Source organism: Python bivittatus, unplaced genomic scaffold, assembly GCF_059951505.1.
Source record: "Python bivittatus isolate LINGU-HERP-01145 unplaced genomic scaffold, Pbiv_v1 ctg000020_np1212, whole genome shotgun sequence".
NCBI classification, from domain to species: Eukaryota; Metazoa; Chordata; class Lepidosauria; order Squamata; family Pythonidae; genus Python; species Python bivittatus.
The window spans coordinates 70,235,603-70,260,968 of record NW_028277030.1 but is presented as its reverse complement, the minus strand read 5'-3'; the positions used below and the strand labels follow the sequence as shown (position 1 = coordinate 70,260,968).

General features: G+C 40.2%; 1 protein-coding gene across 2 annotated transcripts; it reads left to right on the top strand.

The window, feature by feature from the left end:
• Window positions 1-1,386: 1,386 nt before the first annotated feature.
• On the top strand, window positions 1,387-22,794 carry SLC2A12 (solute carrier family 2 member 12). Of its 2 annotated transcripts, XM_088141051.1 has the most exons (6): window positions 1,387-1,682; window positions 10,091-10,163; window positions 12,628-13,944; window positions 17,460-17,582; window positions 20,061-20,193; window positions 22,414-22,794. In XM_088141051.1, exons 2-6 carry the CDS (start codon window positions 10,094-10,096, stop codon window positions 22,517-22,519), a joined length of 1,749 nt encoding a protein of 582 aa, XP_087997177.1. In that variant the 5' UTR covers window positions 1,387-1,682; window positions 10,091-10,093; the 3' UTR covers window positions 22,520-22,794. The 2 variants fall into 2 exon arrangements, with proteins under 2 accessions (XP_087997177.1, XP_007425544.1); XM_007425482.3 differs by lacking the exon at window positions 10,091-10,163.
• Window positions 22,795-25,366: the final 2,572 nt, after the last annotated feature.

Here is a 25,366-nt window from a genome sequence, read left to right as displayed (position 1 = left end):
ACAGATGACACTGAATGGATCTGCAATCATAGTCTCCTATGCTTAATTGCAACTGAAAACAAAATGTAATACATCCTGACAGGAGCACTGGAGGAGCATGTGTGTGTCAAAATGTCAAGATAGCCACTGGGATGGTGTGATCAAATCCCCACCCCTTTTTATATGCACTGTGCATGTGACGTGTGTGAAAAGCTACAGGGCTTCAATCACACAATCATGGCCATCATCTTGACCTTTTTTGACCATCTTTACAGACATCCCTGCATTGTGATTTCCAGTTGCTCCTGTATATTCAAAGCTGGCAGCATGCATGGATCCAAATTTAGAATGGGTGGTAAAGCTACACCAAGACCCACATTCAACACTTGCAATATGTAAGCTTGATTTGCTCAGATTTCCTCATCTGAAATCTGTTTGGGTGGCTATTAGAAATCTAGTTCCCCATGACCATCATTTCATTATGACTGAGTGCATGGGGACAGCGGGGGGAGGGGGGGATATTTTGAGGGATGAGTTCCCTTTTCTATATTGGTTTTTATATTCTTGTAATTGTTGTCCATATGACTGTTTACCTCCCTGAAAACTTAGTACTTCAATGTTACTGGCTGGCTGGCACACCTCACTGAGGGAGTCTGCTTTTGCTTTATGAAATATAACCAACTACTGGGGTTTGTAATCCCTGGCTTATAGCTTTGTGGTTATGTGTGAACCCAAACAATTGTGGGTTATTCAGGAAGTAATACTACTTATATCAATCCTGAGATATTGTAAACAACATTATCTTCCCATGTACTTGCAGGACAGCAGAATCTAGAACCATAGTATATATACACCCACATCCTACTTTTGCCTCTGCAAAACATATTTGTAACGGATTTAAACTTTTACAGAAATAATCCATTTTTGAACTGGTTATAAGCATCCCCATTTTCTTCTCAGATATTGGGAGCTCTGCTTTCTCTTTCTTGCAAGCATGGCACTGTTTATTGAAAAAGGAAAAAAGAGCCAGACCGTCAGCCATTTGATTTGCCTTAAGTGACTCTTTCCCTTCATTTCTTTAATTGCTCATAATGGCAACAAAATGGATATCAGACGGTGCCCTGTGCGTGCGTACGTGGTTTGTTCGCTTGTTTGTGTAGGCCTAGCAAGTACTTCAGCTCTTAACACACACACACGCATACACGAGGGGGAAAAAAATGGGAGCGAGGGTAAAACAGTCATTGTGGAGAAACGGCTTAATGCTAACAGCTCCAGAGCGCCGGCTGAGCTCCGCGTTCCCGTTCCCCAGTTCTCAGCTATTTGTTTAAAGTGAAAACAATGCGTCTGAAAGAAATCCCTCCCTTTCGCGCTGCTGATAGGCTCTGCCAGAATAGCAACAGGCCGGGTCACCGAAAAGGGCAAAGCCTGCGGTAACAGAAAGAAAAGTTGCTCGCGGATCTCTTAGGAACTTTCAGATTTCATCCCGCTGCCATGAGCAGGGCGACGGGACGCAACGCCCGTCGGGAGCGCCAGGGTAAGGCGGCCCTCCTGTAAAGGCATTCAGCCTCGGAGCGCCCCTGGGCTTTCTCAGGCTCCAGCCATGTCACCTGGGCAGAACAAGGAGGACCTCAGCCCGAAGAACCAGAGCGAGAGGGAAGAGGGTGCCCCGTGCAGGAACCTCCCCGAGCCTCCGGCTCAAGCAGGTAAAGCAGCAGAGTCCGAGGCGCCGGTATACCTGCAGACCCAGAGGGGCAGATACGCGTGCCTGTGACTTTCCAGGAATAGAAAAACACAAGGGGCAAAATACATATTAACAAACAAAATAGCTCGGAAACTTTGCAATCGTTTTGTCACCCAGGTTTCTCGTTCCTGGTTTTCTTTAGGGACGTATTGGAAGTCACGGTGTCAATATGCACATGTAGCCCTTTGGTGTTTCACCATTCTGTCAAGAAGCCAGAAGAGGCAAACGGGAAGAATTCTGCCTATTCTGTTTTAGCCTGGCAACATTCTGTGTGGTGGGCAAAGCTGATAGGTGTGTGTGTGTGGGGGGGGGATGTTCTGGGTGTCTTTGGGTCAGTCTTGACTCCTGGTGACTGCCTGGAAAGTCCCTGCAGTTTTCTTGGTGAGGTTTTGCAGAAGTGGTTTGCCATTTCTTCCTTCCCAGGGCTGAGGGAGAGAGACTGACCCAAGGTCGCCCAGCTGGCTTGGTGCCTTAGGCCGGACTAGAACTCACGGTCTCCTGGTTTCTAGCCTGATGCCTTAACCACAACACCAAACTGGCTCTCATTAAAGCGATAGTAGCTACGTTTTAATACCATTTCACCTGGTCCAAGTGAGTCTCCATCTGCTATACCACTTTGATCTCATCTTGAATGGCCTTTGCAACATTTTGACTGTAAGGTGTGGACTGTTTATCTTGCAGTTATTTTATTTCCTGGTTTCATTGGACGGTCAAGGCACCTGAACTATCAGAAGATATATTATAGCCTAGAATGGCTGTTATGCTCTTTGCAATACACCATGGAAGCAACTTCGGCCACTCTTGAAGCTTCTATTCCTCATCCGAATATGGTTGTCTTTCCAAGTGTGTGTTGGTGATTTTGGCTCTGATTTCTGAACACAGCAAGACTGGTATTATCTATGTTTTTAAAAACCCTTAAGACCACAATGTCATTGTTGTTTCATTTTGTTTATCCCAGATGTGCATGCCTACTTGGTCTTTTGCAGATTTCCAAAAGTAACACAAAAAAGCTACATGGGGTGGTATATTCATTCACAATGTGCTGATCCTGAGGATTTAACTTCCATGTGACAGCTGAGATACTTGGAATGGCTTTGTGCAGATGACTGTTTTCAATACATATACAAATCCTTTTATGAAGTGCTTCTATTCTAGCCAGTGAATTCATAAAATACCGTCTCTTAACAGTCTGTAGCAAGGAATGTGGGAGGATGGAAGAGAACTTGTGTTAGTGCGATAAGGACTAAAGGGTATGATTGATTAACCTTGAGCAATTGCTAGATTAGCTAATTAGTTAAAGAACATGGCACGCTACTCCCGGCCTAAAATTAAGTTCTGCCCAATGTCTCATGGAGCACTTTCAGCATAGAGTTGCAAAGGAGTCAAGAATGACAGTTTCAAGGACGAGGTTCAATTTTTAGCAGAAATTAAGAAAAAATATTAGCAGGACACACAGTCAGACTGAAACTGGAGGCTTCCAAAGACTAAACCACAGTCAGCTATGCAGTTCCTCCTGTGATTTTGAACTAACCACCATTTGGTTCAGAAGCAAGATGTGTCCTGATAACCTCAATAGGTCCAATCAGTCCAGACAAATGGGGCAGTCTCCGCTAAAAAATCCAGTTGATTTGTTTCATTCAAAACACATTGTGAAAATATGTGCTCCTATGGTTAGGTATTCAAAATTGTCTTTCAGAACTTTAGTCAGGAAATACAACTGTGATTTATGCTACACTTCGATGATCATTGCAACTGATTTTGTCAGATCTTTGAAAGCCAGGCACAGTGAATTTACAACAATTTAACAACAAACAATTTACAACAAACCAAGGTGATCATCCTTTGATTGTTCAGTTTGCTGCTAAAGAAACACAGGTTTTAGCAGATGCAGCTGGCCTTGTTAGTCCATTTGCAGATGGTGTAGATTTAAACTGTGGTTGCCTGCAAAGGTGGGCTATGGCAGAAAGCTATGGTTTTCAATTAAAGAACATGGACAGAATCAGCTTGCTCCCTTAAGTAAGCAAAGGACTTAGAATTCCATAGAAAATGGCACAGGGGATTAACAGGGGAAGCAGGTCATTAGCCAAAAGAAAAAGAAATCCACCTTTCTGTGTTAGTGGGACCTGGGCCATCTCCAGATTTCAGGGATCCCTAGCTGAAAAGGTCTCATGTCTCCATTGCCTGCATCTCTTAACGTGTGCTGCAGCTCCTGACTTCCCTCCTCACCGCCATTACTGAACCATCTCAGTCCTTGGCTCTTCTCCATAACAGTATTCTGGTAGTGGGAGGGAAGGGAGGTATACATTGAATTGGTTGGGTTTGTTCCTGGCTAATGGTCTTCTTTACCAGCATTTCTCAACCTTGGCAACTTTAAGCTGTGTGGACTTCAACTCCCAGAATTCCCCAGCCAGCATGTTGTTGCTAAGGTTAGCAATAACATGCTGTTATTAGACAAATGGAAGGTATCCTTTGCTTTCATTTAAAGACACACCACACTGTCATTCAATGGATACTGACCCTTTTGAGTTTGAGGGGCCCAGCATCTACCCAAGACTGATATTCTCAGATGTTAGGCTTGGATGAAGGTCAAAATTCCTTCTGTTGGTAATGGTCTGAATGTGGTTTAGATTTAGATTATTCAGTACCTTATAAGCAGTTACATGCAAGTAAAATAACTAGGTCTCCAGGAAAAAAAAATTGAGAATGTAGTACAGTGGTACCTCTACTTACGAACGCCCCTACTTACGAATTTTTCGAGATATGACCAGCTCCAGCCCCAAAAATTTACCTCTACTTACGAACTCGCTTCTACTTACGAACCGGATCCGCGGCCATTTTCCCTGCTGCCACGCGGTTGCGGCTTCCTGTGGGCGAGATTGCGGTAACGAGACGTTCGGTGAGGCTTGTGGTGTGTTTTGTGGCGTTTGGAAGGTTTTTGTGGCATTTGGAAGGTTTTTGAGGTTTAAAAATAAAATGCATATGTTTCAGAACTGTTTAGCCGTATTTACATTGAACCTTATGGGGGAAATTTACCTCGGGGTGCAACCAAATTCGGAGGGCGGATTAGCCATATTTACATTGAACCTTATGGGCAAATTTGCCTCGTGGTGCGACCAAATTCGGAGGGCGGAACGGATTAACCGGATTTACATTGAACCTTATGGGAAACTTTACCTCGACTTGAGACCAACTCGAGTTGCAACCAGAGTCACGGAACGGATTAAGTTCGTAGCTAGAGGCACCACTGTAAATGCAATGGTGCTCTGATAGTGGCTTGTTTCATAAATCTGCAATATAAACTGGTTAGATTTTGGGTTATTTCAAAGGCTCCTCATCCCCAGTGACCATATATGACTGCAGAAAGAAGCGTTGTAGGCATTAATTTTGCAAGTACTTGCATTTGAAATATATGTATGCATACACAAAGGTGGGTTGTTGTATGTAAAATCCCTTTATCTTTTTAATTTACTGCATCTACCATAAGGAACAACATTACCTGTTAATTATAATTTATATTAGGAATGAATGCATAGGAAGGGATTTTAAGTGTAATTAGATCAGATTTTTTAAGACTTTTCATTAATGTCCTGTATTTTGTTTAAAAGAATGTTAGAGTTTGTAAGTCTATTCCAAAACATGTGTTCCCTACAACAGTCCTGTGAAATGAGGGAAGCTGAGAGAAGAGGAATGACTTACATACATACATACATACATACATGCATACATATATTGTTTTAAAACTTCTGAAGAAAGTTTTCATGGACAAATATTGGGTATCTGACTCTTATATTGATTGCTATCCTAAATACATTTAAAATGAATGTTATTTATGAGTAGATATGGATTGTGTTATAAATGTCATTTCTTCCCAGTACTTTTTTTTTTTTTTTGCTGCTCTTCCTCCTCATTCGCTTTGTTCTGTTTCTGTTATCGTCCTTTTGGACAATTAGTTCTAATCTATGAGTCCAAATCGAGCCTACCTATAGATCTGATAAACCTATCTATACTGCCCGACTGAGACTGCAGATGTAAGAGTAAGATGGACTTGAGGAGACATTGTCAGGTACATGACAGATCACAGTATGTTGTTGATATTGGGGCTCTACTCAGGTTAGCAAGTTAGAAGTTAAACTGTTCATTTCCTTTCTTCCTCTGAAAGCCTGTTGGGTAACTCAGGGTGAACAGGGGTAGGTGGGATGGAAAGAGAAAGAATTAGTTGCCAGAGTCTATTGATTTCTGTCTCTTCATTCAAATGATGGAATGGCAATGGGGCTTAGGTGGAACAGAGTCATTCTAGCCTCACGAGGAGGAGAAACAAGATGTTATCTTAGGAGCATGTTGAGTTCATTGGCAATAACACAGCTGGGTTATTTAAGGCTCTGAACTTCTCTATAGCCCCCTCTTCCTTCAAATGGCCATATGCATTTCTTCACTTTTAAGTACACAATTAATGCTTCTCCTCAGTGTCATTGCCTGTGTGCTGTAGTGGTGAAGGTGTTGGACCGGCACTAAAAAGATCCAGATTCAAGTCTACTGTTCGCCATGGAAGATCATTGGGTGACATTGGGCTTGTCTCTCTTAGCCCAACCTACCTCACAGGGTTGATGTGGGGCAAAATTGAAAGAGAGTGTCCTGTGTACGCTGCTTTTCACTCCTGAAGGGAGAGATACCAGTCAAACAACTAAAGTGCCTTTATAGTTCTTACATTATATTGTATGAATATGGGTAAGAATGATATTCTTACCCATATAAGAATATATGGGTAAAAGAACCAAACAAAGATAATTTGCCAGCTCTGATTTTTTAAATGAGCATGCTTAATTCTACATTTGAAACTTCCTTAAACCAAGACACCATTGTGACTATAGGTATGTACATCCATCCACCAGCATATTTCCTTTTGAGGTAAGAATGTTACGTAAAACAGAAAAAGAAGTAAGTAGAGAGAAAGAGAAATTAAAGCCAAAAGAAAATCGAACTAAATGTAGTTTACTCTGCTACTATTTGCTATATATCTTCATACTTATCTATCTTTGCAAACTCTTGGAGGGGGTTGACTCTTCAGCATCTCATGACTTACTGACCAAGAGAGGGCAGTAGCATGTTGACAGTCAGGGAAGGGTGTACTGTTTGCCCCCTTTTTGCTTATCATTCTGCCCAAGAGACTGTGAATCTGAGGTCACTTGCTTGCCTTTTTCTTTGCAGGCCTCCATGTATGGAGCACATGTTCTCAGACTCTCCTCCTGGTAGGAAGTAGCTTGCTAGGTGCGAGGCTTTGCCTCTCTTCCTGTACATAAACCACCTTTCTGTTACAGTTATAGCCATTGTCTCACTAAATCATTGCTCAGGTAATATTCCCTTATTTATTTGTTTGTTCGTTTATTAATTAAATTTATATGCCACCCATCTCCCCTAGAGGGCAACTCTGGGCAGCTCACAATTAAAATCCAAAACAGTAAAAAACAATAAAAATATAAATATCCATATAAAAATAACTAACAACAATCCTATATAAAAATACTGTATACACTTCAAGATGATGAGGGGGAGCAGTATCAATCATCCCACCAGCCAATTCCAACAATGCAAGCCCTCATCAGGCCCCCAGGTCATCTGGCATAGCCATGATTTCACACTGTTTTGGAAGGCCAGGAGAGTGGGGGCAGCCTGGACCTCAGGTGGCAAGCTGTTCCACAGGGTAGGGGCGATGCCAGAAAAGACCCTCTTCCTAGATCCTGCCAGCTGAAATTCCTTGACTGGTGGGGTCCACAACATGTCCCTTCTGCCAGACCAAGTGGGGCAGGCAGATATAACGGGGTGAGACGGCTCCTCAGATAACCTAGTCCTGTGCTGTGTAGGGCTTTAAAGGTGATAACCAACACCTTGAATTGGACCCAGAAGCAAACCAACAACCAATGCAGCTCGCGTAACAGAGGCGTTATATGTGCCCTCCTAGGGGCATTCAAAACTGTCCGCGCTGCTGCATTTTGTGCCAGCTGTAGCTTCTGGATACTCTTCAAGGGTAGCTGCACGTAGAGCACTCTTAGGAATGCCTGCGTGGACCTGCAGAATGTTTCAAACTCAAACAGGGTTATGGGCTCCAGCGACTGAAATCAAGGTGCAAAGAGGTTCAAGAAAGGGTGAGTCCTGTGAACAGCTGAAGGAAATATTAAAAATAAAAGCAGACAACTGTCAAAAACAGATTCAGAAAAGTTTTGGCTTGTACAGAAGCTGGAAGGTCCAGAATTCTCCTTCTAATAATTCAGGCTGAAAATGCTCTTGAAATTACAAGGAATCACCTTTGTGCTGGAGAAGGAGAGACCAGCAGGGCAGGAACAGTATAAACAGTATAGATCCCAATGGAGCCGTTGGGATAATTCTATTGCTGTGCATTTAAGGAGTTTAGTTTTAGATCATGTCCAGGAAAACCTTTTCAGACTTCATTCTCTAAAGTTCATATTTTAAGAAAGCTATGCAATAAGTGTGTGGGGGGGGGCAGTGGTCTAAATGTACGTACAAATCTAAGATATTGCAAGTTCGCATGGGCAGCTAAACGTGCCTGTACAAGAACAAATGCAAGTGCCTTCATTTTAAATTTATTGCCTAGATGTTAGTAAACTTTGGAACATGCAATACAAATGAAAGAAGCAGGGATTAATTTTGTGATAAATCGCTTACACGACTTTATGTAAGTCTAAGAGAGAAGATGCTGTTTTTGGTCAAGAATCTGCTTGTAAGGTAGGGAGAAAAGAAAGGAGATGGTTCAGATCCTTTACAACTCAGTTGTCCTAGGAAAGGGTGACAGTTAATGTAATGTTAATTTGTATGCTGCTTAGAGTCATTGTTGAGTTTGGCAGAAATTTACATTATAAATAAATAATTTTGTTTGTGGCTGGTGTGGGTCTTCCAGGCTGTGTGGCCGTGTTCTTGAAGTTTTGTTTCCTAACCTTTCGCCAGCACCTGTGACTGGCATCTTCAGAGTGCAGGAGCACAGAACCCCTCACCGCTGCAGGAGTATACCGCATACCATGCAGTTGCGGGCAAGTATACATCGGGACCACAAAACGCAGCATCCATACCAGGATAAAAGAACACGAAAGACACTGCAGACTACAGCAACCAGAAAAATCTGCAGTAGCTGAACATGCTCTCAAGCACACTGGACACAAAATCCTATTTGAAAACACAGAGATACTGGACAGCACCAACAGCCACTATACCAGGCTATACCGGGAAGCCATTGAGATTCACAAACACCGGCACAGTTTCAATAAAAAAGAGGAGAGTCTAAAAATCAACAAAACCTGGCTATCAATCCTGAAAAATACAGCCTGCAAAAGGTCAACGAACTCAGCTCAGCCACCAGGACATGTGAACAGTTCACACAATGAACTTGCTAATCACCCCCAGCAGCCCCTCGTTAACAATTCAATAGAAGAAAAAACCCTGCCTAATCCCCAGGAAGATACACACAGATGGTGACACCAAAACAAGCAGCCACTCAGTAACCCAACCCCCCCCACACACCCCCAATCCCCCCTCCCCCCCTCAGATCTCTGTAAATACCCACAGAAGGGTCACATCACCCTGGGCACAGAGAGAACTGCTCCTGTCTGTGCTCCTGCACTCTGAAGATGCCGGTCTCAGGTGCTGGCGAAATGTTAGGAAACAAAACTTCAAGAACACAGCCACACAGCCCGGAAGACCCACGCCAGCCATCGTATGCCGGCCGTGAAAGCCTTCGACAATACATCAATTTTGTTTGTACTTTATTAATTCCTAAGTGCTTAATTCTGTACTACCTGATGTCTTAAGAATCCATCATTCTCAGTGGGGGAGTAGGGAGTAGGGTCTGCTGGAGTGGGCAGCTATAATACACTTAAATAAATAAATAAATAAATAAATAAATAGCTTAATGTGTGGATTTTAATGACATAGCATATACAGGAAACTGGAACCATACCAGATCACATTCATCCCCTCCACTTTCTTCTCCCATGCCTTTCAAAATCTTTGTCTTCAAATTTGCTTGTTGGCCAAACTCCCACTCCTAAACGTGAGAACCTCTTGTAGGATAATGTACTGTATGCCCTAATCCAGATGCTGTAATTGATTCTTTTTTTTTCTTCTACTTTGAAATACAGATTTAGTTTGTTGTTCTTGATTCACCTTGATAACTATTGACTGAGATATTTATTGTCAGTTGTCCATCATGTTAATTTTTTATTTATCTGACTCTGCAAAAAAAAAAAAAAATCTCTGGTGAACTTTATAAAACTTTTCTCCATTAGTTATTTACAGTGTCATTAGACCAAGTAGGCAACTGCTTGTTTATTCCGTTTCCATATTGCTGGCCTTTCTCATCCCCAGACTATGATTCATCTAGCCAAATCATATGCTTTCCCATCCTGTGATGAAATAGCTGGCAGTAGCAAACAGAGAGGTGAGTAAAGGAAGTCCGGACAATACTTTACTACACCAGCAACTTTTTCTAATGCCATAGAACTTTTTAGAACTTCTAATAGAACTTCTAGAAGTTGCTGGTATAGCCATAGAAAGTTGCTATACCAGCAACTTTTTCTAATGCCATAGTTCCACTAAGGACCATTTATGAAAAAGACTTATGCACTGATGTGGGCAGTTTTGGGTGTCCCAGGATATGCTTATCTAACACCACCAAGAGTTGCACTAGCTTCCAGTGGGCTTCTGAATGCAATTAAACATGTCATCGTCACCTATACAGCCCTACATGGCACAGGGTTAGGTTATTTGCAGGACTACCTGTCTCAGATTGTCTCTGCTCATCCTGTCAGAATTGGCAGGGTTGGCATGTTCCAGGTCTCTTTTATTAGGCAGTGTCATCTTGTGGGACCTAGGAATCATAGCTTCTGTGCTGCAGCATCACCTTCCCCCGCCCCCGAGGATCCAGATGGCCCTGACCCTGTTGGTCTTTCATAAGGTGTTAAAGGTGTTCCCTCAGGCATTTGAGCTGGGAGGTTAAGCAAGCCCTGTTGACTGGTTTATCTAGTTCTTGTTTTTCATTGACTGGAAAGTGGAATGATTTTTAGTCCTTGGGCATGTATTCTATTATTGCTTTGGGTGTTATTTTTGTAAACTGTGTTATTTTTTGGTTTTAATCCTGCGTTTACCACCTAGAGTCACTATGGTAAGATGGGCAACTATATAACTTATTTAAATTAATAAATACACCAATCTCAAATGGTAAGTAGTTCAAATGATAGCTAATAAAATATAGAATTCTAATAGCAAGTAGTATAAGAAATAAAAGTGTTATTTGTTTTTACTGTAATAGATGTATACTTAAAAAACAGTTGGCAGAATTAAGGTCAATACAATATACTTTGTTATTACTCTTTCTGTTTGTGTTGATGAATTGACTGTTACAGTTATTTATTATTAACAAAATTAAACTAAGTGAAATATAGTAAGAGATGATTAAATGAAAGGAAACCTGAAGGAATTAAACAATAGAATAGACTTGGGAACCAAAAATAATGAAGAGGTCAACATGTAACATCTAAGAAAGAATGTTTAGCAAAGAGTATGGGCTCTATGTTGAGTAATTACCTACTTAAAAATAAATTGCAATGATGCATGAAAAAGTAGCCAGCTCTTCTCCTGTTAACTGTTTTTAGCCATTATTCTTGTATTCTAGCATCTCCATCTCTTCCTTCTCCTACATGATGAACATGGTGACGTGTGGCTGTTCCTGAGCACATTGTTTAATAGCAATGCTATTAATGGAACATGCAATTTAGTCCCTAGAAAGATCAGCTCAAAGTGGATATTAAAATATGTCTTGAACATGTCCAACTAGCACAGTTAAATAACTTTTTAATTCTTTTCCTCAGAGTTTCTCCTTCAAAATCAGAAATTAAATTAATTTCTAAATATTCAAAGTAGTGTGGACTACCAGCAAGAGTAGGAAAAAGCTTTATAATAAACAGTATGTAATTCAAGCCATATGGTTAAGCAGGTGCATGAGACTTACAAGACAGTCTGGTTCAGCAAAATTATTGTATATGTATTTTTTTTAATTTGCAAGATTTGGTACATTCTTAGTTTAGATGGAATATGGAAAATAATCTGCAACCTCTTATTTGAATAGTTTTTATACCAATGTGTCTGTACATCTCTCCTGTGATGTCTTTTCTGGGATGTGTTCTAATTTCCTTGTTTAAAAAATTTTTTTTTATTTATTTCCACGCAATCCAGTGCAGATAAATAGTATCAGAGTATTATTTGAACAGTTTCAGATTGCATAAATTAGAACCACATATAAATTCATGTTGTAGAGTAGCAGTTCTAGCATAATTATCCTAGGTCCTTTCCTATATTTTAAATCTAAAGGTGGAAAAAGCTTGTGGAAAATTCTTTAAAAATAAGAAAAGGAAAAGAAAAGAATCACTTCTATAATAAAATAGGTACCTTGGTATTAGCTCTATATCTCAGGTTTCCAATTGTGCATTATTCTGAGTGACCCATGTTTTGGCAAAAAAATTAACAGTGGGACATAAAAAGTGTTTTGCTGTGAATACTGTCTCTAGATACACCATTTCAACCTGTGACCAACACATTCCACCATGGAATCTCTATTTATGACCCACAATACTGGGTGGGGCTCCACTCATCAGCAGTCCCAAGTTCCATTCTGGATCCAGGATGCTCTGCCACAGCTTCACCGTGACTAACTGCTTACTTAGCTTAATTCTTAATTCAGCATGGTGGTTTTTGAAATAATAATAAAAATGGTTAATCTGTTTAAGACACTTTTTATAGAATTCTCCATTTTAACTGCTTGCGCATCTTGGACGAGTATGGGTTCTAAGATATGTTTACTGATGCTAGAAAACTAAGTTGATTTTTCTCATATCCTTTAATTCCAGGTTGTGGGATGTTCACTCTCCTGTCATCCATCATTGCTGCCATCAGTGGATTTTTGATGGGTTATGAGCTTGCAGTTATCTCTGGAGCTCTTCTTCAGTTAACTAGCATCCTGACGCTTTCATGCCGACAACAAGAGATAATTGTAAGCGCACTTCTTGTTGGTGCCTTGTTCGCTTCATTAACTGGTGGGATCCTGATAGACAAATATGGGAGGCGACTTACCATTATGCTGTCATCTGGTTTATTAGTTGTGGGCAGTCTGATTCTGATAATTTTCGCCTCATACGGACTACTTATAACAGGACGGATTGTGATTGGGATTTCTATCTCGCTTTCTTCAACTGCAACATGTGTGTATATTGCCGAGATTGCCCCACAGCACAGAAGAGGCTTGCTTGTGTCTTTAAATGAGCTCATGATTGTAATGGGCATTCTCTTTGCCTACATTTCTAATTATGCCTTTGCTAACGTTTCCCATGGGTGGAAGTACATGTTCGGCCTTGTTATTCCACTGGGGATTTTACAAACAATTGCTTTATATTTTCTTCTGCCCAGTCCTCGGTTTCTGGTTATGAAAGGTTTTGATGAAGCTGCTAATAAAGTACTTGGAAAGCTCAGGACATCTTTGGACACTACTGAAGAACTCACTATGATCAAATCTTCCTTGAAAGATGAACACCAATATCATTTTCTGGATTTGTTCCATTCGAAAGACAACATGAGAACACGGATGCTGATAGGGATTGTTCTAGTTTTTTTTGTACAAACAACTGGACAGCCCAACATCTTGTTTTACGCATCCACCGTTTTGAAATCAGTTGGATTTCAGAGCAACGCGGCGGCTAGTTTGGCCTCAACTGGGGTTGGAGCAGTTAAAGTGATCAGTACCATTCCAGCCATTCTTTTTGTGGACCAAGTAGGAAGCAAGACATTTCTGTGTATTGGCTCATCCCTCATGTCGGTGTCCTTGGTCACTTTAGGATTAGTGATGCATAATATACATGTGAATGTCACCACTGTCTGTAAAAATCAGTCTTTGGAAGAGTTCCTATTTCAGGGAGTGGGAACAGTGACCTTCACTAATGAAACTTTTAAGGAACGTTTTGCTGGCATGACTTTCTCTGTTAAAAGTTCATGGTGGAAGGATGAAATTGCGGACATAAGGAATCAGAACAGAACAACATTGGCAGGAGACAAAATGCAAGCAGAATCCCAGGTAGCAGTTGAACCCGCAGAAGTGCAAACCTCTCTGAAATGGCTCTCTTTGGCTAGCTTGCTTGTTTATGTTGCAGCTTTCTCCATAGGACTTGGACCAAGTAAGTATTACATGTATTGCTTTGTATATTTTTCTCTTGTATCTTTGTATCAATGTAAGCTGCATGGACTGGTGTCAATGAACATGCAAGCTCTACAACAAAAATTGAATAAGCAAAAGTTTTGCTCATATGCCCAGGACAGTATAATGTGTTAAATCTCCTAGGAAGTAAATCTGTTTGCAAGCAGTTGGATTCCCCAGATCAGGGTTTTCCAACCTTGACCGTTGGGAAATTCTGGGAGATGAAATCACACATCTTAAAGTTTCCAAGGTTGGGAAACACTGTCCCAGATGAAAGATAAATGTAATTGCTGACTGTGTCGCTTCTTGTTTGGCCCTCAGAAGCTGCTTCTGCTACAATATCTGACCTCTTAGTAAACAGTACTTCTAGGCTGGAGGGTTTTTATATTTTAAGAATATGTTGTGGGTGGTTACCATAGATCAGTTCAGAAAATGGTTGCCATTGTGAGCATGGCCAGTCACAAAACATCCATTTATTTGAAGACAGACTGGTGATGTCATATCCCATTATTTCCTCTAGGTCCTGGAGGATGTGCTTGACCTCCTCAGTTTACCATTGCTTTTTCTCAGGATAAGTGGATAAGCTTCTAATCAAACATTGGGCTGCACCCATTTACCTTTGTTTGGCCTAGGGATGGCCTACGTTGTGCCAAAGGCCTTTCTGAAATAAACACAATAAAGTAAATAAATAGATGCTTTGCTTTATAGCTTTATTATATTTTTAATTAAAAGAATCTTAACCTAAATAAATAGAATTAGGCAGGGCAGGGAACCTGGCTGAGAGCAAGGAAGATTTCCTCAGGAACATTAATACTCCAGGGCACGTTGCCTTCCCCTAATCAAACCAACACCTCCTGCCTTTGCATTATTGTGGACACCAGGTGAAATGATACAGGTGTCTGGGGCACACATCATATTAAAGCCATAATGTGATCTATTTGCAGATCACATGACACTAAGCCATTGTGGTTTGTAAGTTATGGTTTATGATGTAGAATTATGTGTGAAGCCAGCTAGACTTTTAAATAGACATTGATTGGTTTGTAATGTAAAGCTCTCTTTGCATTGTAAAAACCACATTAAACAAGTGGGCAACTAGTCAGTTTTGTTCTAATTTGTGCTACACAGAAAGTGGTAAAAGATTATAGTAACAACTTGTAAAAGAAAATTGGAAGTTATTTCTTTATAATTTTTTTCTTTTTTCTTTCTTTTTTGCAGTTTTAGCTTGTTCTTTCCTTATGTCTTTCCTTTTTCCTCATTCTAATTATTAGTTCTTGTAGTTTTATCTTTCATATATATATAATAAAAGGAATGGGAGGTTTTTATCTATTTATATTAATTAAATGTGATTAAATTCAATCCAGCAATTGCTTCTTGCTTTCTATTTTAGGCTAGGTTACTCTAAATTATTATCAGCATAATAAATGCATGCATCAGTACTTTTAAAAATGAAGAATTTCATTTGTTAGCATAGCTTTGGCCACTGCCCTTCATGTCTCCTAAAATCCAAGAAACCCTTTTCTTCATTATCTTTTGATTCTTTTGTAATATTTCAGAGCGTCAAGTGGGAATGAAAACTTAAAGTATCTGTAGTCCTAGTCCCAGATTTTTGTTTCATACACTTTATTTGGATTTGATTCACTCAAACTCATTACCAGTGTTTCATTTGGTACTCAACATCTCGGCATAGATTAGAATCTGCACAACGACTTTGAAAAAGTGAGAATCCATCCTCTTAATAGTCTTTATGGCCAATTTTTAGGTTACCTAAAGAGACTTATTCTCTTCCAACCCCACCCACAGAATTCTGCATTCTAGATAGAAATTCACCACCTGGCATACTGATACTCTGCTGGAAAACTGGGTGTCATTGAAACTTCTGACTGATGTATCATAAAGGCACTAGATCTGTGACCAAAAAAAAAAAAAAAAAGCACTTCTCAGTACTTGACCAAAAAAGGAAAAAAAAAATAATAATCAAGGAGTCTGGTGGCATCTTTTCCATCAGATGCATAAAAACTTATGCCTTTTTAAATAAAATTATTTAGTCAGAAAAGATGCTACCAGACCCCTCCTGATTTTTTCCCACCGTAGACTAACATGACTCTTTTCTATAATCAGTATTTGACAGTGGCTCAACAGTTGTATATTAGTTCTTGCACAGAATCCTTTCAAGAACTGTCTGTTTCTTTCTTCAGGGCCGTTAGCAAATCAGATGTGATGAATAGTGTGGTAGCTTGAATATCCATGATAGATTAGAGTAAGCCCTTCCTTTCATGAACTAATAAGGGGAAGAGATGTTTGTTAGATCCCAGAGAATAATAATAACAACAGCAATAACGTCTGCCTGTCCCAGGTCCTTGGAAAGGACTTGACAGGGGATAAAAATGCCAAATCCAGTTTAAATATCTGGCTGACTATGCGACCACCACCACCACCACCAAGAATAATAATTTTTTAAACTTGTATGCTTCCTGGCTCCCAATCACTATGGGCAGCTCACAACAATCAAAGAAATTACAATAAAATCAGTAAAAGATAAAAGATGGCAGGTGAGATGAAGTGAGGGTCTCACTCTCCGTCACCAAAGGCCTGGGTGAAAATTCTTCTTGTCCCTTTCAGCTCCACAGTTCTGTGATTCTAGATAGTAATGTCTTATTTATCTGAAAGGAAGATGACTCTGAATTGAAATTTCCTCCACTTTCCACCTCAGAAAAGGAAAATTAGATGATGATGATGATGATGATGATGATGATGATTTATTTGATTTGTATAGCCACCCATCTCATCTAAGTGACTCTGGGTGGCTCACAACAGGTAAAAAACAATGGAAACTGAGGGTGTTTTTTTAAGTACTTTATTTAGATTGCAGCTAAGCAACCAAACATTACAATGGCAAGGCTTAAGGTCCAAAATAAAATTAATAAATGGGTGTCCCAGATACATGTTTAGGAAAGAACATAAATCATTGTCCCTGATCAGCAAATATACCTAATTCAGTTAAGTCAATGGAGATGATAAGTCAGAAGGCTTTCATTTGGTCTCTGTGCCTACTTTGGAAGTAGTCCTTCAAGGTCATAGAGGGACACCTTTTGTATAGGTCAGCTTAGAATGTAGTTAGTTTCAAGGTACGAAAGGAGAAAGGTTGCTATTTAAGACCTGGAACAAAAAATCTGTTGTTTACTAAACCAGAGAGTATAAGCTGCTTTATTTTCATGTTCTGGTCACAGTATCCAAGCATTTCATGCTTGGGAGGCATGCTGGGTTTTTAAAAAATGTAACTGGATCTTTTATGTAATCTTTTTTTAAAAAAAAATAGTGCCTCCTTTTAAATTAAACGTTCCAGTCCTATTATCTCTGGGCCTTTTCATTCTGCTGCTTCTAGAATGCCTGGTATAGTTGACAATCCAGAACTTAATGGAACTATGAAGTATAAGATCAGGCTAGAAGAGTGTGAAATTTGACTAGCTGACTGATTTTATTTTTTTATTTCAGTGTCATGGCTGGTGTTAAGTGAAATATTTCCTGGAGGGATCAGAGGAAGAGCAATTGCTTTCACATCAAGCATGAACTGGGGGGTTAATCTCCTAATCTCATCAACGTTTTTGACTATAACAAGTAAGACTGCTGTGACTGTGGAATGAGCATAATCAGCCTTTTTGTCAGCTCAGTATAATCCTTTGAAAAGGCAGAAATATGATAAATGGTTGCAAATTTGAGCAGAATTTCACGAATCTGAGAAGGTCCTAGAATTGTGGGTACTTCATCGCTGGAGGATTTCTGTCCTGGGCAGGGAGTTGGACTAGAGGGTTTTTGTAGGCACAATGATATTTTCAGTACTGTCTGACAAAACCACCCTTAGAATGAAAGTAAAAAAGGGAAAATAGTTTTTAGGATGGAAAATCCTTACAATTTCTTATGCCCAGGATAACTTTCAGCATTATTGGCAATGTGTTTTCAAAGCAAAAAGAATGGGCTTTCACCGAACCTTAATCATTGGGATATTGTATAGATAGCCCAGTGCTGTTTTGCACACAGCTGTATGCAAGGATGGCAGTTGTTGATGGGTGACTTAGGGCTTGTCTACCAACTGGGAAGCTTCCATCACCTTAACAGAGCGGCTCAGCATTTTGGCAATGTGTCCTAGACTCTTTTTACAATCAGAGTACCCAGTAAATGTTGTTTGTGATCACTAGACGCACAACCAGGGTTCAGAAAAGCCATCAACACCTGGCTTTTTCAGCAGGCCTTGGAGGTGGGAGTGTTGTGAGCTGTTCCCTCCTGTAATCTGGAGATTAATGAATGTAGAGCTTTATGTATCTTTGTTTTGTATGATACTGTTATTTGTATATTTTTAGACTTGTTTTTGTAAATAAGGTATGTAAGTTATTCAGAGTTGTTTTTGACTGGAGTGACATATAAGCCCTGTGAATCAGCTGATCAATGAATCAAAAAGGTGTTTTGGCAAAATTATCAAAACAGCCTTTTCAGCGCAGTAGGGCCAGTTCTTCACATTATATTACATTTCTAGCACAAAAGTGTAAAAGACTTGGAGTTCATCTGCTCAAACAGCAGCCATGCCATATATACAAGGTCACAAAAAATAGAGTACAGGTAGATCTCGCTTACCAACTGCCTCATGAAGCGACCGAAGTTACAACGGTGCTAAAAAAATAATTTTGCAACCAAGGCCCACATTTATGATCTCCGTGGCATCTCCCTCTCAGTCATGCGTTTGCTATTAGAGTCAGTCAGTATGCATTGTCCTGTGCCTGACCCATTTTTTTTCTTTTTCCTCCCCTGGCAGAGCAGAGAGGTTGCTTAAACAGGCAATTTCTTCCTGAGCTGCTTTTCTCTGATCTCTTCCTGAGCTGCTTTTGTGGCAGCACAGTGCTTCCCCAAAAGGTGCTGAGGGCAAGTTAACAGGCTCAGCTCTGTTACCTTAATTAGGGGGCTGTAGCTGCTACCTGTAACTCACAAGACCCTAATCAGTTTCACACTAAAGGGTTAATTTTGCCTCCTAAGTAACTCACAGGTTGCAGCTGCCAGTGTGCTAGACAAACAGTTGGTACCAGCATATTGCTTTCGATGTGTATTCCCCATTGTGTGCCTGCTTCCTCTCTTGTAATCCCTTCCTCTCCAATGAATGTAAATACAAACGTTATTTCCCTTCTTCCTAATTATCCCACTGCCAGGGTGAGCATCCCAAAGGGGAAGGGGGTGGGGAAAAAGATGAAGCAAAATCATAAGCACGGTCACAGTCATGTGATTTCCCACTTAGTGACTGCTTCACTTAATGACAGAGCTGCCGGTCCCAATTGTAGTTGCCAAAGGAGGACTACCTGTACAAAAATGCACAAGATAAACAATAAAATGATGCTTACAAAAGACCATTAATAAATGACTAATAAAACTAAGCAGAACCCAAAGAAGAGAAGGGGAAAAAAAGACCCCCCAATAAATAAATAAATATTTTTTAAGAAAACATAACCCCTATGATGTGGTCTTGTATACTATCAGTATCCTTTTGGAATGGCATTTCAATATAGATAAGTAGATCTATGGGGAAATCCCTAAATATTAAAGATGTTAGCATGATGTTGAATTATATCTCAAAACTTTGGAGTCTGTCTTTGAGGAATTATGGTTGTACTAGGCATTGTACATTGGTACTTTGCAAAAAGAATTACTCTGAGAAATTGGAAATATGATATTATTCCAGACGTGAAGGATTGGTTTTTGGAAATGTGTTATTTATTTCTTTTGGAAAAGGCTATATTTTCAATCAATCAGAAAATAAAGCAATTATATTCTTCTTTGATATAGATTTCATGATATTTTACAACAATAGAGTAGTATTTTTAAATAATTCATATCCTTTTCTAGTTGATAATATACTGTGATAAAGTTTGTAAACCAGTGATTTCTACATGTTTAAAAATAAAATTTGTTGAATGTTTTTTCAATGTTGAACTGATTTTGTTTTTGGTGTTATTCTGTGTACTAAGAATGTGTATGTTATAGTAGACCTTGGGCAACCTCAGATTATTTGTCTAAGAATTTGTCTGAGTCAAACAAGATTTCTTTATTTTTTAGACCAAATCGGTTTACCGTGGATCTGTTTCATTTATGCACTGATGAGCCTAGCATCATTAGCTTTTGTCATTATCTTTATACCGGAGACAAAAGGATGTTCTTTAGAGCAAATATCCATGGAACTGGCAAAACAGTAAGTACAAATCAATATGTACATACCTTGTGCTTGTTTGTATAATGCCAGTTCATATTACTGTATTTAAAAATGTATTCGATTATGGGAAAAGATCATGACGCATCTCCCTGTGTTTATAACAGTCAAAGTTACAGATGGAGATGGATGTAATCTTGAACGCAGCTGTGCTCAAGCCTACACTGTTGTTTTATGCTTTGATGATTCTCTGAAATGGAGAACATCTGATGTCTAGTGCACAAGTGATGACACATTTTGCAGTAATGGAAAATAATGTCAGACCAAGAATGAATGGAATTGCCAGCTACTCCCACCAGGTTTAAAACTTGTATGCAAGCATGCCATCACAGCCCCAAGTTCCAGACCTGGGAGTTCTCCACTGTGGCCATAGCTTTTCTGTTCACATTTGGGCCTTTAAACCAATTTGAAAGAAGGTGCCATTCACATAGAAGGTGCCCTTTTGAAAACCTTTTTTGAAGCTGGGTAACGTCTTCAAAGCAGCACTGATGCAGAGATATTATTATTGTTGTTGTTGTTGTTGCTGCTGCTGGTATTTTGGGTTGTCTTTTAAAAAAGTTTGTTAATGTTTTATATAAATTAGGCTTGTGTGAGACATCCCTAATTTCCTTCAACAGGAGAAGTTAATTGTGGAGGCAGTCATATTTGGCCTCCTGAGATAGTCTGGGCCACTCTGATTGCAAGAAGCCTCTTTCAACACTTTCAGTGCTCACTAGAAGCACAAGAAGTGGCTTCAGTGTTTGCAGAATATGTGCGCAGAAGCCTGGACTGGACATTGGATCAGTATGTCCTAGAACTGGAGAACTGGGGAAATACATTGCTTCATGAAACAGAAGTGGTACAAATACCCCTGCTCTAAGCAAGAAGCCTAAGCATTAAACTTCAAGAATTAGATGCACCTTCACCTGCCTATTGTGCACAGTGTCAGTGTGTCCTTTGCAAAAACTTAAACAAAACCAGATTCTTCAAGAGTTTAAAAGGAGTAGAAAACAGTTTTTTGTTAGTTATGCAGAGCATGTGGCTATCCATACTAGACATTTTCAAATGTATTTACTTGCATAGATAAAAATAAAAATGTTCAGTTCTTCTGCTTAAAACCTTAACCAAAACATCATGAAGTATCCTGTACAAACCTGGTGCTGGCTAGATATCTGGGGAATTGAAGTGCCCAACATCTAGAGTGTACCAGCTTGAGGAAAGCTGTTAAGAAGTATATATCAGTATTCTCTGTACTATTTTGATAACTAATTGCTTGTGATGGTTATCATAACAGAAATATATTCCATTCCATTTAATAACTTGTGAGCTGCTGAAAGGACAAAAAGCAAAGTTAATTCCAGCTGCTTCCCAACCAGATCCCCAACATTTTTGGAACAGTGGGAACTTCTGGAATGTTGAACGCCTATTTGCACTTTTACAAAATGGTTGGTCACACCCATCATGGCCCATACGCCAGAAGTCGAGCAAAACTCTGGGCTGTAGCCACCCATCCTCTTATTTTCTAGGAATCCTTATGGGATGTATGTGAGGTTCAGAAGCATTAATGGAAATAAAAGTATTGCTGGAGACTGATTCCTGATGCTTTGCACCATGCTAGTTCCCATTCACTTTTCTTTTTTTTAATTTAGAAGAGTCTTAAATAAAATCAGGTAGGACAGAGAGCTTGGTACCATGTAAGGGTACATGTTTCCTCCCAACACCAAGTTGGGACTCAGGGTCTCAAGGCAAGGCTTCTCAAACTGTGGGTTTTAAGCGGGGGTGGGTGTCACACTCTCACTCTGGCTGGACCAGGCCATGCATGGGCTCCCAGTGCTGGGCTCTCCTTTGTGCTCATACCAGCAGCTCCTGCAAGACCCCAACCTGCTGTTGAGCACTGCTCAAGGCAACCTGGCACAGTCTTCGTCTCTCTCCAGCGATGGCTTTTCCTGGATTTGATGCTAGATCCTGGCAGTGAGTTTGCACATCCACTCCACGCAATCTGGACATTGCACTTCTTGCAGGAAGATAATCTTGCAATGGGGGCCCAGTGTGACATCCCCCAGGAAGAAGCTGCTTTGGGATAGAGGGAAGATGAGACTGGGAAGAGGTGTTAGGTATTAAGTATTTTTGAGGGTCATAGTACCACAAAGTTTGAGGATCCCTGTCTTCAGGAATAAATGAACTTATATTAAAGATTGCTCTGAAATGTTTCCTCTCTTTCAGAAAACATGCCAGGAATCCTTTATGTTGGATGGGCCAGCGGCAAGACCAACTGATTGGCTCAACTATAGAACTTTCTAATAAAGAAGTCCATGAACAATTCTTCTAGGCAGAGACAGATGCTTGAGTAACTAAGGCCAGAAGAACGAACTCTCCCAATGAACCAGATGGTAGAACTCATAGAAATCCTGCTGCTACATCCATATACTTAGTGTCTTACTCTAAATTAGCTTTCTCTTATTTTATTTTAGAGGACTTTTTGGTCAGTGGATATTATAAAATAATGAATTTGCACATTTTAAGCAGAGAACTGTCTACTGTAATAGTATTTCTATGGAAAAAAATAGTATTTGTATGGAAAAAAATAAAAAACCATAAACATTACATAGTCAATAATACAAACATGAGAAATCTGTGCAAACTTCTCTTTTAGAGAGTGTAAAGTATTTTAGTCATGCTCAGCACACTTGTGCAACTGTACTCAATCAATCATCCTTTTTAGGCCTGTTAGCCAAGCCCTTTAAAGGGAAGAACACTGACTACTGCTTCATGCTAAGTCACAAACACATGAACTGCTATACAGGTAGTCCTTGGGTTACGACCACTCGTTCAGCAACCGTTCAAAGTTATGACAGCACTGAGCAAGAGGTACTTAGAACCAGTCCTCAAAGTTCTGCCATTGCAGTGCCTCCATGATCACATGATTGCCATTTGGGAGCTTGGCAACCGGTTTGCAATTACGTCAGTTGCAGTGTCCTGTGGTCATGTGATCACCATTTGCAATCTTCCCTGCTGGCTTCCCACAAGCAAAGTCAGTGGGGAAGCTGGCAGGGAGGGTCACAAGTTGCTCCCCCTGCCTTTTTCCCTGCCTCCACCAGTTTTGTAGCACCTGACCGCGACAATGCCCACCCTCCAATGCTCCATAGCACCTGCCCACAGCACCCGCCTGCTCATGCTCCATGGCACCTGCCCATGGCACCTGCCCGCCTGCAGCTCTCATGCGCAACTTTCACCTGCCGGCCTTCTTGCCTAGTACTCCCGCCTCTTCCCATGTCACGGTCACATGAGGTCCTTACTTAACAATCTGTGCGGTCCTGGGGTTACAACAGCAACCAGGACTGCTGGGATTGCCATTGCTAAGCAATGTGGTCACATGACTACATTGCTTAGCAATGGAAATTCCAGTCCCAATTGCCTTGTAACCCAAGGACTACCTGTATGGCTTATGGCAACCTATAAGGCCATTAAATCCGGACAAACAGCAAGATTGGATGTAAGAAGCTATGGTTAAATTTGAATCTAGTACTGAATTGTGATTTAGAATTACTTGCACAAACTTGTCTGAAAGCTTCCCTTTCTTCTTGGAGCTGGAAAAATCTGATTTGTGGTTTAAACTAAACATTTTTCTTTATATTTTAAGTGATATTGAACTTAAGTCATATTTTTTGAAGCAAATCCCTATTCAAAAGCAGATGGTTTAGATCAATTGTGTTTTGTTGTGGTTGGTCTAGTAGAACTAGAAAAGGTGTGGCCCAGGGCAACCAAAATGGGAAAGGGTATTGACCAAGTCTCCTTTGAGAAAATGGAAGCTTTTTACTGTATCTTAGAATAAAGGCAAGTAAGGATAAAAATCATAAAGGATGTTGAGAAAATGTTTGCCGTACTGTATTATTTGAATTCAGGGTCATCCAATGGAGCTGAATAGTGGAAAGTTTTGAACTTGTGTGCTATGGGTTGACCTTTCGCAGGCATTTGGTTGGCTATTGTGCAAGAATACTGGCTTGGAGAAGCCATTGATCTGAGTCAACACAGCTCTTCAATGTTCTGACCTAGCAATATGCCGTGGCTAGTTTAACCCAAGAAGTAAGAGCTTCTGGTTTCCTTTTCATTCAGACCACAGGAGAACGAGAACCAGCAGAACAGATATGAATTTGAGGCTTCTCAAGATGTATTCTTGTACTGTTGAACTATGGTTTGCTGTTATGTCTGAAAAGAGTATCTGCTGTAGATTGTACAGATTGTAGAGGTTACATCAGCCTTAAATAATGACCCAAACCTCTCCAGGTATGTTCCCACAATTTTAAGCATATTAGGAAATTCAAGTATACTGTCTTGTTTTAATGGTTGTTTAAATATGGGTTGGGCAGTCTTAGTAGGCTCAAAGCCCAGATGTGACATAAGGCACTGAATTGGAGGCTTTACCCACCGATATGCACCCTCACATATGAAAGAAACAGCATTTTGCCAGCTCCATTACAACCAGTGAGGAGGGAAGTCTGAAAACCTCTCCCACGCCTTGACTTGCCGCCACCGCTTCCTCTTCCTCCAAGGTCCTCTTCCTGAATGGCCCAGTGATTCTCTGTGTGAAAGCATTTCTGGACATGGCAAGTGATAACATGATGGAGGGCAGGGTTGTTCAGCACCTATGGCAGACTACATCAAACTACCTGCAGAGTTGGTGAGTTGCCCACTTTTGTGTTGAATCCATGAAGACTTAATTTTTATGTTTTTTTCCTACTCACTTTTCAGATTAAGAAATGAAATCATTGCTATAGTATTGCTATAGTCTTGAAACATCTGGTTTCTTTTAACTTTGGATGGGAAAAGACAATGAATATTTGAAATGTTTTAATGTTAGCAGGTAGGCATTATGAATCAGCTACTTGTAACCTAAAGCAGCTCGTAGTCCATTACTGCTGCTCATCATCTTTGTTCCCCTACCAAACTGATAATCCATGTAAGCACTAGTAGCATAATGTACCAGCAGGTGAGTATGCATGTATGTGTATGTATCTAGGTACATGTATGTATGTACACACACACACAGTTGAACTTGTCAGTGTGGTGATAAAATATGTGATAACCTGTGCAAAGAAGATCCAAAGGCCTATGGATGCAGTGATGCAGATCACTGGCTGCATTCACATATTGCACTAAAATGATAACATAGTCTATT